The 17,702-nt window shown below is 42.9% G+C and overlaps 1 protein-coding gene across 5 annotated transcripts in view; it reads right to left on the reverse strand.

Moving 5' to 3' along the window:
• The window catches only part of stard13b (StAR related lipid transfer domain containing 13b), a 56,204-nt gene that overhangs the window by 8,330 nt on the left and 30,172 nt on the right, over nt 1-17,702 (reverse strand). For 2 of the 5 annotated variants that reach the window (XM_069161240.1, XM_069161242.1), the window contains one exon: nt 1,054-1,125. In XM_069161240.1, the coding sequence (XP_069017341.1) occupies nt 1,054-1,125 (72 nt within the window). Of the gene's footprint in view, nt 1-1,053; nt 1,126-2,432; nt 2,442-3,889; nt 4,087-15,364; nt 15,583-17,702 lie in introns of those variants that run through there. The other 3 variants (XM_069161241.1, XM_069161243.1, XM_069161245.1) reach the window with 3 other exon arrangements.

Below are 17,702 nucleotides of genomic sequence, written 5' to 3' on the forward strand. Positions count from 1 at the left end.
GACAGTGTTCAAGGAGGGGATGGAAAGTGGAAAGAAAGAGCTGGAAACCACATTCTTTCCAGCAGAACATTAAAGGGCGGGAGACCATCAGTCTTGTTTTGTATGTGATGCTAATGAGAACAGACAAAATTTGCCCATACAACAGCGCTCAGGCTTGTGTGGGCATTACGTCTCGCTCTGGGTATGGGCTTCCTCTTACATAACTTAAGAGACTGAATCCAGACCCTCTCAATCTGACATTCCTCTGCATCCATGTGAGGCTGTTAACTTTTTATGAAAAGCAGAAGTTGCAGTGAGCGCCCAGATCTTAACAAGGCTCGGCCTGTTCTCTCAGGCAGCAGACGTTCAGATATACCGAGGGCTTTGAAACATCCAAATCACAACATTAATATCATTAATATTTGAATACACAACCCCAGCATCAGAGCAAAGCTCATGTTAATGTCTTTGCGTTCCAACAACATTATCAAAGCACACTGCTGGAGTTTTATTACAATCTAAAAACTGTCAGGAAACTAATATATTGCACTGAAGCATATCAAAAGTCTGGCCCAGACACAAAGGTCTGTGGGAGTCGAGCTTCTTTAAGCTCTGATAAAAAAAAACATTTCTTCCCATGACTTCAGTCTTAAAGCACAGAAGACATGTTTATGTAGTAATCGTAGCTTTGTAAAGATTAGACTTTGAAAGCAGCTGATGTTCCGCTTGTTTTTCAGTGTCTGGGGATCTGACAGGAGCCCTCGCGCTGAGGCTTCCTGAGAGCAGTTGCGTAAATGAGGCTCACTGTGCTGCCCATGAATACATGGTTTTGTGTAGTGTTGGGGACAGACCAGATGACACTGTGTACCATTATTCACTCATCCTTGTGTTCAAGCTATAACACAGTTTCATTTCACCACAGAGCTAAAATAAAACTCCCATTTTGGGGTTATTACAGGACTGTTTTATGAGTGTGCTACGTCATTAATCTGTATCTTTTAACCAAACAATGCCCCCGGCCTCCCCTCCCTCTGTCATGTATGTGTGTGGGAGTTTACCGAGTGCTTTTATTACCTTCAAAGAGCTGAGCATACTGGGGAAATCCTGCTGCCCGCAGCCAGTCACACGCCTCTTTTGCCTCAATTTCTGAAATACAAGAAAACATGTACTTTAAGGAAAGAGATAAAACAAAAAGGAAGAGAAAGTCAACCATAATAAATTCATTTTCATTTTCACAAAACCAACTGAGCGTCAACCAAACCGTTTCGCCTTGTATCCTACAGAAAGAACAGCTCGTCAACTGCACTACCACTGTTCAAATCTCACTAGACACGCATATTTATTCTTGATTTATTTACAGATTAGGCCCAATTATCAATTATATTTTTTCATAATACTAATGACTGCTAATATACATCTGCCGTTGTTGTTTTGGCTTTGTATTGTTGTTTTTTTTATTTCTTTTAATATTTGTCTATAATATGTCTTCTATTTTGATGTGTTTTCATTCTGTCTGAAGCTGTGCAGCACTATGGTTAACGTATGTTGTGTTTAAATGTGCTTCATAAATAAATAAACTGCCTTGATTTGCGAGAAGAAAATGAACCCATTTTAATACAAAACTACAGATCAGGCTGAAATGATGTTTACCAGAACTCTCTGTGACTCCTTAATAAGAGTCCGAGCTTAGCAAACATATGGAGTTGCTTGTAAAGAAGTGACCCCCGCAGTCAGGACCATAAACTGGTCCTGCTGACCTGCAGGGTGAGCCGTCTGCAGGCTTCAGAGCCGACAATGACAAGGAGAGGAAACAGACCGTTGGCACCTTTCCATTAAGGCTAATAGATTTGGGTGCCATTTACCGCCTCTGCGAGACATGGTGTCTGACACACCAGCGCTACAACACACAGGCTGCTTTACGTGGAGAAAGGAAGCATAAATACATATAAAGGTCTGAATGATGAACAGTGTATTTAGCCTGAAGGTCTCACAGCAGTGACATGGAATTTACTCAATTAAGACAGTTTTCCTTCACGTTATTGTAACAAGAGCAAAGAGTGAAGTAAAAAATGTTATTTTTTTATTGTTGCTTAAATATTTTCAGCTTAAATGCACTGGTTTGAGCTTCAGTTCTTCAGACCATTTGTAACACACTGAATGTCTCTGGATATGTTAGTTAATTAGCTTTAAGATGTCAGCTTGAGCTCCAGTGGACTTTTTCTTTTTACCATTTTCTCAGGTTTTATTGATTAAACAACATATCAAATTATTCCTGATGAAAGGAAGTGTTCTGGCCCTGCATGAAAGAATCTTAAAGAACAATTCACAAGGAATTACTTACATCACCTACAATCAAAACTCAGTCAATCTACAGCTTTGTCATTGACAATTAAAAATAGAAAAAGTGAAGTTATTTAACAAAAAGACCGTGAAGCACAAACTTTATATCTTACCAGTTCCAGTGGGTTGTTTTTTTTAAAGCCACACAGCTGATAAATGTTCCACTGACACTTCTTTCAAACACACATCTGTGCTCTAACAAGCTCTCCACGATGTAAAGAATCCCTCAGTCGCATCCCGGAGAGGCTGCACGTAAGCTGCACCCACGGGTGACAAACAACTCTCCCGTCACACATCTGTGGTCTCAGTTCCAGTCCACGTCTGAGCCCGACACGCTACGGCTGAAACGTGAGCTGCGGTCATTCATCGCACAATACTACATAATTACAGCGACTATATACTTGAAATGAAGATCTTGCCATCATGCAGACCTGTTGATCACGGGCTCACCTGCGCCGCTTCACTTCTGCGTCACCCAGAAATCGATGAGAAGTGACTTTGGGCTCCAGACTGACCAGTAACTGAATAAATATTAACAGTTCCCTGTGTCCTTGGATGACAAAAAACTCTACTGTTTACCCCCTCGACCAGCAGTTAAGTCAACATGTGTACGCAGCCAGGAGCCTCTCTGCTCTGTTCCCACCTGTATCAGCAGCAGCTAAAGGCTCTTCACTTCAGCTATAGGCTTCCCCTCCCAGGTGGATAATATCAGGCCTGTATTATTCAAATGCAGCCCGTAGTGAGAGTGCTGCCAGGTCCTCTTCTTGTGTCCCACAGCCAAAGGTTGGACCACCGTTAGTGAGTAACATGAGCTGGGAATTCCTCTCTGTTTGGCATTCAGTAACACGATACGGAGACATTCTGTCCTCTCATCCTCTCTCTGAGGAAATCTCTCGTGGATAAAAGGCTGTGTGGGCATCATGCCAAAAAAAAAAATTGAACTTGTGTTTGCTTTCCACAACCCGCAGCTTTAAAACTGTGTACAGTATTAAGTTACAGTCTCGCAAAGAGATGAAACGCAGTTTGGCAGTGACACAATGGCCCAGAATGTCAAAGGCTGTGTCCAACTGAAGTATCTGTGGCGAGGGCGACTCCTTCCTTTCCAATGCTCTTTATGCAACATTCACACTATCAACAACACCGGTTATGCAACTCACTGCTTGGATATGATATGTAGCCTTACAGTGCTGCAAGGACAGATGTGGCACACTTGGACAGACCTTAAGCTGAGCGGTGCCGAAGTTAAGACAGTTTGAAGGGCTTTAAGAGCTTACCAATCTTTCATAAAATGTTTACAGACAACTGCAGAAGCAAAAACTTTAGAGCATTTTGACTTGTTTTGAGCTACATCTGTCTGACAGCGAAGCTTCGTGACTAACAGTAATCTTCTTCCTTTATACTCTTTTAGACAAACAAACAAAATACCAGATTCATTCAGTCGGGCTTATTGTGAATAAAAACAAACCAACATCCTCACTGAAACACAGGCCTTAATATGCCTCTTCTCCAAAACCCTTGACTCAACAAGCCACTCGAGTTTTCTTCCTGTAACAAATCATTGTGTACTCACGGGATATTTTCATCATATAGCCAGAGTGGTTCATATATCCATCAAGACTTTAAGAGTGTCTCTCTGCATGTCAGAGCATCTTCATTCCCACGCTGAGCCACATTCCTGCTCTCCCTCTGAACACAGCTTGCAGTTTGAACTCAGATCCACAGCTCCCCTCATTCCCCCTTTTCTCTTTCCATCTACCCCCAACCACCATGTGCTGGTCCTCACACTAAATCTCTCCTTCAACCCACCCCTTTTCTGCGGCAGGCTCCCAAACGTTCACCCCCTCCTCCTCCTCCTCTTCCTCCTCTTCAGCTCCTTGTGCCCAACCCTCCTACCCAGCTCTGCCCAGGACAACTCTTTTATACCCAACTCAGCACATTTTTGGCAAAGATCTGAGCTGCAGCCAAACAGCAAGGATTGCCTCTGAATTCTGGGAATCTCTTGTATTTAAAAATGCTTTAATTTACAACCCTCATATATTTCTGTTTTCAGTCGTTTTAGTCAGATTACATGAGGTCAGCCTTTTACACTCTTTTTGAAAATGCCCTCCAAATAGTGTTTAAGCTGATGTGGGAAATGTTTAAGTCAAAAAAACAAAAGAGAAACGTGTTTTCTTTTCTTTCTTTTTTTTTTTTTTTTGAAGAGTGCAGATGTTGTTCCAGCCAGGCCATAAAATGGAAAAAACGTAGGCAGCTGAACTCGGGGAAAACCATGACATAAACTGTCAGCAATCAGCAGCAGTGAATCATGCTGAGGCTCACAAGACTGCGCTAACATCATCAGAATGGTATACTAGTCTGTTTCACCTCCGTCTCAGCCTCTCTGTCTGAGGCAGAATCAATGAAGGAGAAGAGCAGTGTGATCCGTGTCATCTGAAATAGTGATGCAGCACAAAATAAAAAAACGTCTGAAAAAAAAAATCCTCAAATATGATTAATGAAAATGTGGCTTCAAATAAATAATGACTCACTGCACGTACTGTAGCTTTAAGTGATTTATGTTGTAAACGCTCTCAAATATTTCTAGTTCCTCCTCATATTAAGATTAAAATGTAAATTGTTAAAAAGAGAAAAGAAGCTCAAAAGCATATAAGCACACTCTCATAAATCAAACCTATGAGGACCAGGGATTGGATTGGCTGAGTGAATACATGAATAGCACAATTTTACATTACCCTGTAAAAAGTGAAATCACAAAATCTGTAATTAATAAGCGACATTTATAAGTTAAATATGTGGACGCCCTTTAAATAATCAGGGTTTTCCATGGCTGTGTGATTACGTAAGGATGTCACATCCATCCATAATTTCCTATCATGTGAGTGGAACTCCAGATGTGCTCCACTTCCACAGCGCCCGCCTCACTTTGTGACGTTTCTGCCATTTCCTCCTCTGATCCGCTGCACTTGGGCCAGGACCGGGTAAAGTAAAGCACCGAGCACAGACAGAATGACGCAGGCAATCCACTTCGGTCCCTTCAACAAACCGTAAATACACCCTACATATCAGAACTCTAAAACAAACTGCGTAAATGCTTAGGGCCGTACAAATGTGTCGGCCCTTTCCTCCCCCGCACGGCACTGCCGCAGAGTGAATCAGCCGGACGACTCATACTGTAAGTGGGCACTAGGATCGACTCATACTGTAAGTGGGCACTAGGATCGTCTATATGAACACCTGGAGAAAGACAGACACAGCCAGCAATATGGAAAAGAAAAAGAATCGACTCCTAGGTGTCTTCACGCTGGGAGGCATAGAGGAGAGGCCTCTCTTCTCCTTTATGATGCTAATTGCATACAGACACTCACTCACAGTGAGCAGTCAGCGAAGACTAGACAGACAGCCAGGGGAAACACACTGCCACCTCTTCTAGTCTGCCCGAAAAAACCACAACATCTGATGTTTCATGCCCAAAATAGTCTCACATTCCTTCTGTCTCGCAGTTTGCGATTGTGCACAAATAACCAGGAACGATAGCCAAAAGACTAACGTCATGGCTGAGAAACAGCATGATCGTGGATCTGTTCTCTATTTGTAAGAGTGCAGGTCCTCAAAGGGCGATGCTGGCAATTCACAAGGCGGATTAATAGTGCAGTACCCCGTGTAATTCACCTAATGTCGCAGGAACAAAGCAGTTCTATTTTCATGAGTAGGTCTTAATTAACAAAGCTCTGCGTGTCACTCAGACTCCAATATCCTCAGCACCATATGACACAATCATCAGCGAAACAGGAGGTGCCACTGGCCAACATCACAACACATCTAAAGCTCATAGCATTCACATCTGTAAACTGTCAAAGTGTTGAAAAAAAAAAAGAAAAAAGAACAAAAGTCAGATCTAAGAGATAATCTGTCTACGAAGGTGAGTAACAACACGGTGCCTTTGTGGAAGTGACTTTGTTCTTGATGCAGTGATTGGCACATGAGCTGGCCGGCTCCACAGGCCAAGTAATTAAAGAGAGCCGGTGTTGAATCACCCTCCAGTCCCCTCATTTGATCCCGTGGGGCACACAGCGGACATGTTATCCCGCAGTCGATACGGGATACAGGTTTAAAAAAAACATCATCGCTGTGTTGCTAGGACACCAAAGCAAAATTTCCTCAAATACAAATGAGCTGGCAAATCTTGGGCCCACTTCTGCCCTGTGGTTCAACGCTGACCTGTGGAGAGATCCTTACAAAGTGCCGCAGGGTAACAAGTGGATAAAGCAGGATCTCAGTGCCTCCTGGAGCACGGAGACTCGAGGACAAACAAAGTACGAGTCCAAGAAAAGCCGGTGCCAAGGAGGCATTAGCATTCATAACCTGTGTAGGTCAGCGCTTCGCAGACGTCCACAAATGGTTTAAGAGCCACTTTATAACACCTATTGTCATCATTTGCTTGTGAATTCTTCTTCTCTGACATATGCATGCTGTTGAAGTGTAAACACTGTGTGGCTTCAGATTCTTTCATTTGTCATGGCTCCACGGGTGAAACGGGAGGTCCACCTTTCATTTCACAGCAGACACACACACTCACAGCGAGAGCTTATTGATTCTGAGAGTAAATAACATAACTATGCGAGTCAGGAGGCTGCTGTTGTTGACCATTGCCAAAGCCTGCTGGGTCAAAAGTCATCGGGGCAGTGTTTTTCTCTTGCAGTCCTGTATTGAATTTAAACAAGAGCAGCACAGCTGTGGTAACACTCTCCTTCACCTCTGAAGGACACCCAGAGAGAAGCTTCTTTCATCTTCAGGGGAAACAACCCAACAGCTCTCTCTCTTTCTCTGTCGCTCTCTCCTTTTGTCTCTCACTCAAGTCTAGAAACACCAGCCACAGCTTTTTCAGCATGTGAAGGTTACTAATGATAATTCAATGCGCAGTGACAACACTGAAATACCTAGACGTTAATTCACATACCCTTATTCCTGAGCAGCGTTGGTTCCCAGTAGTCTCAGTTTGGTAATAAAAGTCATAGCTGATTCATTTCTTTTACGAAAGCCTGCCTGAGAACACAGTAAAACTGAAGCTTGAAGGTGGGTTTAACTGTTGAAACCAGTCAGCATGATGTTGCAAACTTGTTGAACTATGGGAAATCACGACGAGCTGTTTGGAAAAGCAAATATCACTTCAAGTCACCAAACAGTAGTTTGGGAGAAAAATAGGAAAGATTATCGCAGAGTCGCTGTCTCTTCCTGCCACAAATAGCCTTTCAGCGCAGGATTTACAAATTATCCCTGAACCAAACTGTAACCTGATAGCCCGCTGGATCTGGCTGGGTGTCACAGCTAGAAGACAAATAATGGGGTATGATGTTTGGGCATTGTGGGTTCTGAGCAATCCAAGGCTTCAAAGTTCAAACCATTAGCTCTGCAGAGTTTTCATCCAAGTCGTTACTGTGTCTCACATTCACACTCAGCTTTGAGAAAATGTTCTAACGACCACATGTTGATTCCCTGGGGTTGCTCAGCAAATAGCAAAAAACCAGGGGAAGTGTCAAGTGTGCTCCAGCTTCACAGACAGGTGTTCTGCTTCTTCCCCTTCTGGTCACACTACTACAGGATACTTTGGCACAGGGCCTCAAGCAGACACTTAAACTGAAAAGAGAAACATGAAAAGTAGAAAAGAGACCTCTGACACCAGACCTCAAGGGAGGAGGAGGAGGCATCTCGTCAATTTCCAGATTCCCATCTACCTCCGCAGCTCTGAATACAGCACGAATCAATCAGCAGAGCTTCGTGTGAAATACAAACTGCAGCAACTTCCGAGGCAAGATGCACAAGCTTAAACACTTCCAGACACTGGACTGCGGCCACGTTCCCACGCATGTTAAAAGTGCTCTGACAACCATCTCAGAGGCCTTTATGAAGGATTTGCTTTCTTTGGTGATAAAAACATCAGCTTTGGCTTTTTCAGATTTCCTCCTTCATTTCATCCAGGAATACCTCCCTGAAACCAGGGACGATTTCTGCAACCAGCTGTTGATCTTTGCAGAGTCACTCATTGTTATTCAGTTGAAGTTATTCACTCTATCAACAGATAAATAAACAACACAGGGTAGGATTAATAATGCAGGCTGGACACATCGAGGGCTTGCTATCTGCTCTCAACATTTTCCTCCTCCAGAGTGATATTTGTTGTGCCAAATATTATCTGGTGTTGTTTTTGTTCCTCGTGAATATAAACAGTAAGATGGTCTGTTGAAACAGATCCTGGAGAGGTGTTGTACCTGTGGACATCGATGCTCCCCGCAGTCCGGATGTAAAGCCTTCAGAGAGGGAGAACTCATTCCTGACTTTTCCCCCGCCTCCCTTTTCCTGTCCACTAACATCTCCTCGGAGGTGTCTACTCCGCTCTTGGTCTTCATCTCTGTCTTCCTCCCCTCTGCTCCAAGCAAGACACTGATCTGGGCTTTTTCAGTTGTCTTTTCGGCTCCCTCTTCCTCCTCCTCCTCCTCTTCCTCTTCTGCCAGCTCCCTCACAGCTGGCTCCTACAGTTTCCCATGTGGTCATGAATTTAACAGTATGCCTCCTTTAGTCCTACAAACAAATTTAACAAGTTCTTATAGGTCTATGTTTCTGTTTGCATTCTGATTTAAAGCCCATACATGTCTTCTTTTATGTGAGGCTCAGTAGGCTGCATGCCTTACCATGTCATGCTGTTTTCTCACTCATAATATATGGTTCTGTGGCTGTAATTCTTCCCTCCCTTTGATAGCTCATATAAACACTGTAATTTGGTTTTCCAACGATGCCATATAACCATGAATTACTGACAAGCCAGCTGACCTAAAATCTTGACTCGAACGCAGAAAAAGTTATTAACACATATTCGGTAAGTTGTGGCACCCCAACAAATCAAACAAGCCCAGAAGCTAAAAAGTGCAAAAATACTTTAAACCAACAAATTATGTTCCATGTGTGCCCACAGGCCTGTTAAGTACAAAATACGGGGAAAAGAGGAGGAGAAAAACTGAAAAAAATCCTCTGAAGTCTAATCCTGCTGAGCTCTATTAGGTCCTCCTTCTTCTCATTTGGACTGGATCCCAGGGAGGGCTATGTGGGGTTCCCTCCTTCTCCAGGAATGGCCTCCGAGAGTCAGAGGGTAGAGAGGGGGCCAATGTCAGAACAAGTGCCCCTACCGTGAGAAAGCCCTCTCAGGACCGACACAATAAAAGCATGGAGCCATCCGGAGGGATGCTGGTCCTAATTAACAACTTCAAAGTGAACGACCGCAAGACTTCCTCAGGAGCTTCGCAGCACTCGTGCAACAGAGTCGCAGCAGAGAGGATGATGATTGTCAGGACGAATTGTTGAGTATGATGAGGTGCAGCCTATCTTACTGAGTCTGCTACCCTTAGACAGAGCTAAGTGATTGTTCTTCCTTATCAGAGCTCTCTCTCTCGTGCACGCGCACACACACGCACGCACACACACACACACACACACACACACACACACACACACACACACATACACACACGATGATAGACTGTATTCAGACGGTTCCCTCTTGTGTGCGCTGGATGCATCCCGCCTTAACGCTTCTGTCAGTTTTTCCGGCAAATGACATGTACTGTACAGTTCTACCACAGGAGGGCAGCAAAAGGCTGAGCTCCGGCATGCCTTACGTACCGATGAAGGGGGAAATGTACTGTACACTGGATACATCGTGTTCACTATATCAGAGGCAAAACAACCACTTTCTCAGCAATTCAATGTGCTTCACAGTGAAGCAGCTGCAAAATCTACACAAATCAGTTTGAAGTGTGTCACTGTACTGTTTTTCAACACAACTAATTTTCAAATAAGCAGAGGTGGACATTTGGATCCTTTTGCAAAACTAAATTTTTTTAATAAGCAAATTGTTGCATATGTTTTATTATTTCTATTTGCTTCTTTTATCATTGATTTTGATGCACCAACACTCAAATCCCTACTCCTATAAAAATATGTCCTATTGCTAGAAATCAAGAATAAGGATATGGGTACTTTATTTTCTGTATATACGATAATAAGGCATTTTTCAGTGGCTTTTTCTGCCCTGTGGAATGTAACAGTCCTGAGCCAAAGTCGTTCTGTTAATTTATGACTTTCAGGTCCTGTTACAATGCAGCCGAGGCATTTCTGAAATCTGCACTTAGTGAATGATTAGCCCTGTACATGTGGCAGCTGTCAGCTACACTGACTGAGTAGGAACTACATTGATTCACACACAGCTTTAACAGCTTTACAGGTAGTGTACAAGCTCAGCCTGCCACATTACTGGTACAAAGTGGGAATCTACACGAGAGCTTTATTAATGTGGTCTTTATTTACCAGACGTTGGTTGAACTGAGTCAGTTTGTTCCCGGCTGCGACGAGATTCTTGAATCATTTAACCTACTCGTTATTCAACGACCAACTAAATGGTGACACATTTTGGCTCCAGAAAAAGTGGTCTGTACAGTAAGAACCACTCAGAGCTGCAGACAAATCCGATCTGTTCACAGCCGATCTGTGATCCAGTTATTCGTCTGTGGAAATGTATCTGAAATAAAATGTTCCGCTTTGTTCTGTTTGCTGATAATCAAGTCACTTAGATTAAACTAGATATTATTTATGTTATTTATATGCCTGCTTTCAACAATATCAATGTGTCATCGTATTTATTTACATTTATACATTTTAATGAGGCATTCTCAAGAGTAAGTTCCATCAGTATTACATGTGATATAACAACCTGCCACTAATCAATATCCATCTATTGATTCTCTAACAGCCTGTTCTGCATCAGCCTCTCCATGGTCATAAACACACACACACACACGCACACACACACACACACACACACACACACACACACACACACACACGCATGCGCGCACACACACACACACACACACACACACACACACACACACACACACACAGTAAATTACTGTTCTAATTAGGGTACAAAGAATGCGACATGCTTTTCCATGAAAAGGTTTGATACAATGTGCCACACTGGAGGTCAATCAAACTGCCAATCGAACTTTAAAAAAGTCTTTAAAGGTAGGTAGGTAGGTATTTACTTTATTAATCCCCGAGGGGACATTTTTTAATTTATTTTATAATAAAGAAAACGTTGTTTTCCTAGCTGTCGCAACATCATCCACTATTTATTTGACATCTTTACTGCTGGAGAATAGTGTCTGTCAACAGTAGCGTCATAAATTAGGCCTTTCTTATCCACTGCAAAAAGACTACATGCTCAAACTGGATTAGAATCAGTTTATAGAATGGATTTAGGACATGGCAATGTTATGACTCAGCAAATATACAGCCATTACACCCTAATGTGGCTTTTTCTACTTTAACTATGTTTAGTAACTACCTGATGAAGCAACCTGTCAGACTACAAGCCATAATTATTTTAACAATGTGCAGTGCGATGAATGAGGCGGTGTCAAAAAAGCGTTTTGCTTCCTGTCAGTATTGTTTACTGCCCCCTTAAGGTAGCAAATAAAATCTGCATAACAATCTCTACAACACAGACGCTCATGAATAAAAGATCAACTTGATTTATATGACATAAGTAAACAATGTGCAGGACTATACCTTCACTTACAATCAAAACTCTATTTGACTGAAGGAACAGTTATATTTGTTTCACACTCAGTTTCTCCAACGTGACAAGTTGAAGCGGATCATAGATGAATAATGTAGGACTTTGAGTCTTGAGAGGTAAAGAGCAGAGTTTAACCAGGGCCCCTTCACCGATACAAACTCCCAAAAGACAGAACAATGAAAAACACTTTACAGTAGTATTTCAAACAGGGACCCATCTTCTAGTCAGAGGACGAACAGAGGAAGGACAGTACAGATTTTCCTCCTAATGAGCTGAAGTGTTCCTGTCCTCTCTGTTAAAGCAATTGAAATCTTCAAGTGTGCAAGTGCAACACACATTATCCTGCTCAGACCCTTCTTCCTCAAAAAGATTTCTATGTTCATCATTTAAACTATGCAGATTAAAAATGTAGTCATTTAACTTCTCTTAACCTTGATCCGAAGCAGTTGATGTGCACTAACAAAACACCGGTTAAATCTAAATCTATGATGCTAAAAATATACAAAACAAGATACAGAAATGAAGGAATGAGCATGCAGCAATGTGGGGAAGAACTGTGGAGCCTTCGATTAAATGTGACTGACAGCACGACAACCTGAAAGACACAAAGGCTTTCAGCCATGACAGCAAAACAAAAGGCACGCTTTGTATCACTGACATGCTCACAGCTGCCAGGCAAGAACTTATGTCATCTCACAAGAGACGTACAACATCCTCAAACATGGCAGAATGCACTGAAGGCCTTCCCAGGCCAGAGATCGGAGCCCGCTGGCTGCACCAAGGTCAATAAGCCACGAAGAGGGGGCACGGAGGGGTCACACCGGACAGAGCTTCTTGTCCGAGACACAGCAGCTTCTCAAAGAGGAGAAATGACCAGACACAGTCAGCAAGCAAGCTTTTAGTCACGGTGTAGCTTTCAGCTGCTCAAGTTTTCCACAAAAAGTGCCGATGAAGTTTCCAGAACATTTCCATGGCAAAAGAGGAACACTTCCACGGAATGAAACTGTCTGAATAATCAATGAATAGCTTTGTTTTCACTACAGTCCAACATTGTGGTTAAGAAAACAGCTGAAGATCATTGTATTGAATGCTATGAACACATTCACTCTAAAATACAGGAGATTATTAGCATTTACTACAATACATACTGCATCACTCAAACTTCATATATGAAATACACCTTAATACATCACATTATTTTCTGATATTCAAAGAAAACTAGTAAGAAATTGACTCAATAGTCATTTTTAAGAGCAAAAATACAAACCACTGACTGCACACATGACACATGGCCAGAGGACAAGAATGTGTGTGAGGCCCTGTTTGAATATATCAGCTAGAGTATGTATTTGTGACGCATGAGTGGCAACAACAGAAATCTTTGAGAATCCAGAGATGGGCTGAGGCAGACGGAGCAGACAGACAGAAGCTCATCCAGAGCAAGAACATGTGAAATACTCCTCCAAAATCTGGGTAATATTTTCAGGAAAGCAGACACCTTCCTCCACAATAGAAACAAACCCCATTCACTTGCACAGCAACCCAACAAAGCTTGTGTCGTTGCATCTTACTTCCCACAGCTGTGCATGTACATCCATCTAATGTGGAGACAGAACAATTTATGGGTCTTTAATCTATTGCAGCATTTTTTTTATTTTATTTTTTCTGTAGCTAATGACAGAGAAGCCACACACATAGCAATGATAGACTTTGAAATGCCATCAAATCGGAAACATGACGAAGAACGAACAGGCTGCCCTGGAATTTGGGGTGAAACAATACATGAGTGACTCTGCCCATCACCATGGTCCCCACTCACTTTCAACCTGCTATGTCAACAGGACCACCGAGCTGGAATGCAGGAGCCACTGCAACGCATGAAGATCAATTCTGTGACTCAGCAGTCAGTCCCTTAAAATACTACTTCACTGGGACCCCTTGATTTTCATCAGGTCTGATGCTAAAATGCTGCTCTCCACTAGGAAAAATGTCACACTGCAAGAAAATTGCACAATTAAAGGCGTTCAATGCAAGTCAGAATCAAATAGCACAATTAGTGAAATCAGATAAGAAGATTACTTAAAATTGCAGAATTTTTATATTTCCACTTGAAGAAACTGCTTGATATTATGTGGGATGTATTTACTGTAGAGTTAAGACATTTACTGTGTATTTCAGTCTACGTTCTGATTGGAAAGATATAATTGTGTACATTCAGTGAAGTTTTAATTGCTCGTGTTATTGGAGAAAAAAACAGTTTTCCACGTCAATACGTTTCTTTGGTCAATGAAAACATGAAAAAAAAAAACATGAAATTGAAGGAAATGTGAAGGCAATATTCATTATTAATAAAAATGAGTCAGCAAACATCACACACACACACACACACACACACACACACACACCAGAAAAACCAGCGTACCAACACAGCAGCTCCACGACATCTTCATGCATCAATCCGACGGCAAGCTTTTACATTATCACAATCCAAAAACATGCCGTGTGCGTTGCCTCGGTCCTCTGTGGGGATACAGGAAGTCTTACCCACACAATAGGCTGCATTATCTGACTCATGCTCTTGTCAGTGGGAAGAGAACTACACCGTGCTGCAGAAGTTTTAGTGATGAAGCATCCTCTGTTATGAACCGTGGCCACCCTTTGATCCGGAGTCAGGGTGTTCACACCTGAAGGAGGGAGTGGGAGCCGTAGCATTTTGCCCTCTCTATTGTTATGTGTGCCCTGCCCCATTCCCGGGCTCTAGGGAGTGACTTTAAATCTCCAGGTGAAGGCAAGAGGTTATAGGTCTGGGAGAAAGCTGAATGGGAGGTCAAGCCCTGTTGTGTTCAAAAAGAAAAAAAACTTGACTATTGCTCTATTGGCTACATACAGCGGTCCACAAATGAGCTGAGGGCTCGTAAAACTGTCAGCCGAGACATTCATTCATATATCTTACTAACACTCTGGGCTGACTTCTTACATAACTGATCCTACAGCTTATCTCCAATCAGTGTTTGTTACAAGCAGTCAATACTAACAATTTACCAGCACTGCACCCTTGACTACCTTTTGGCCGAAGGTCAAGCACGGCTTTTTCTGCGGTGACAAACACAAACACACCATGTCACCAAAGAGTATTTCCAATAAACTCCACTATCAGCTGATCCCAAGTACAGCAAGTCCCTTGCTCAATTTGTCATGATGTCATCCTGCATTCATACACTTATATTCCCACGTACATGTGATATCTTATGACTACCAGCTTGCTTAGCTGTTAGTCAAGCATTCCTAAAGAGTGATGAATAGGGATTCATTTAAACAGCTGGCTCTTCAGCCACAGCTGAAAAAGAAAAGTGATTTCCAACCAAAAGACTGAACCGCCAGTCTGAGCTGTCACTTCTATCCAAACGCCTCTCCTACCTCCAGCAATCTTCTTGAGTAGTTGCTGCCTGGCAATGATCCTGCCCAGCCTGTAGCCCGAGCGCCTGCGGTGATGGTCCATTCTCAGGTAGATATCCTGAGTCTCAGGGGTCATACTCCCCAGACACTCGCTGCCTGTGGAGTCCGGGAGCTCCGGAAACATAACTGAAACACTGTGCCCCAAACAAGCCCTGACCACTGGCTGATACACACTCAGCCACACACCCTCTCACCAGCAGAAAAACTTCACATACATGCGCAAAAAGCCTGAAGTGAGCTGAGAGGGAAGGCACAGCAAAGCCTAGGGGGAGGAGTGGCAACGCGTCAGTGTATCTCAGCGAGTCATGTGACCACCCGGAGACCAATAGCATGGAAACAGTGGGAGTACTGCCCACCTTGCCGAGCTGAATTCAATGTCTGTGTGAGCGCTTGTCAACTTCCCCCTGCTCTGGAGGGAAATATAAATACCATTGGAATGCCTATGAACTGAGTAAGGAGAGCAGGAGTGGATGAAGAGGGCTGTGGGAGGGCTTAGGAAAATAGTGGCTTTTGGACCCGCCCTGCACTAGAACAACTCTTCTGCTGTTGCAGGTGCCAAATTTACTGGACGAGAGTGAGTGTGTGCCATTTTAGAGAAAGCTACAGCAAGGAGAGAGGGAGAGAGAAGTTGTTTTCCTGGGTGGAGGATACTAATGTCTGCTTCTCCACCCCCACCACATGACAACCCGGACTTCCAGTGACAGGAAGCCCTCTCAGTAGGTCTCCTCCAAGTGTCAGCTACTCAGGGCAAAAACAGATTTTGGTTTTAGAAGTCTAGCTCGGACTGCAGCATTTTATTCATCACTTCTGATGAAAATTAAAGCATCCGCTGACACAAAAATGTTTACTCAGTTGCTTACTATTGTTATCATAACTTCTGTAAAAAGTATACAAACAGTCAATGTGCTTTTCCATTTTCTACTGACAGGAAGTGATTTAAAGCTGGAGTGCAGGATTTTGACATAGATATGACATTGACATAGCTAAACTTTTGGAGCAGCCTTTAACCAATCTGCATTGACCATTATATGCGCTGAAACTCTACCACCACTGCAACTACATTTGGAAAAAAACTTGACTTCAGTGTAATCGCACTCATCCACTACACTGGTGGCTGATCAGTCCGCCCTATAGTGTCAGAGAAAATGCTAATATGAACAAGGTTTCCACATTATAATCAAAGAGAAGGAAACTGAAGCTGTGAGTAAGATTTTATCAGGCGACATCCAAAGTGCTTACAGACATCGATCAAACTGAGGCTTTGAATGAAATGGATCATAAAAAGTTTCAGCAGGAGGAATTATACAAAGACACAATCACCAGATAATGGAAATACTGTTATTTTATTTTATTTACTAGTGAATTCACAATATCTGTTTAGATTGTAATATGTGTTTTTGACGGGCCCTTTATCTTTCCAGCTAGTGGTAAAGCCCAAGATGAATTTCCTGTGAGTTAAACAATTATGTGAAAATTTGGCAACAGTTGCAACAGCAACTTACACGCTTTGGAACAATAACATACGTTAAGACTAAAACAAAACTTGCTGTGATTTAAAAGGCCACTTGTATCAGCCTGTATACTCCATTGAAACAACGACCTCCTCACACCTGAAGGGAAGTCCACCTCCGCACCAGGCAGCAGACCCACCCAGTGCCAATCAAGGCCCCTGCCACTCTCCTTATGACCATCCAGGACTCGGCATACAGGCTGGCCTGTTTAGTATAAGCATGGCGCCATAGAGCACAAGTGGGCAAGCAACCAAGTTAAACACAGCCCCTGTCTGTTCCTCTCCCTGGCTGGCAAAATCTACCCGAGCTTAAACTCACAAAGACCACAATTCAGCAGCACACTTCAGAGCCCGCTGCACATTTTCATAAACTTCTCCCAGGTTTAATGGCCCTCCCCACACCCTCAAGTGGAGCTATTTTAATCCGACACTGTTGCTTTTTAAAAGTAGTAGGTGATGGTGTGACACTATTCAGATGATTTCATTGGGCGGTGACACATTTTTTTTTACACACACAAACACCTGTATTCATTCATCCTGTAAAAGGATCGCTTGAGGTGTCAGATGCAAAAATGAGTGGCAGCATGTTGGAAACAGTGTGAGCTCACTGAACCCTTTTCTGTGTTTTCTTCCTCCTCAGCTGGTCTAGACGGTGAAACGCATCGAATTACGGACTCAATAACCCGCTGCGATGTGACATCATAATGAATGACATTAATGGTGTCATCGTCTCTGTCTGGGTTCAAATACCTCGGCGGGGATTGTGAAAGAGCCACCAGAGATGTCCTT

This window comes from Embiotoca jacksoni, unplaced genomic scaffold (assembly GCF_022577435.1).
Source record: "Embiotoca jacksoni isolate LCO1_2020_lvr unplaced genomic scaffold, fEmbJac1.0.p SCAF_28, whole genome shotgun sequence".
In the NCBI taxonomy this organism is placed as follows: domain Eukaryota; kingdom Metazoa; phylum Chordata; class Actinopteri; family Embiotocidae; genus Embiotoca; species Embiotoca jacksoni.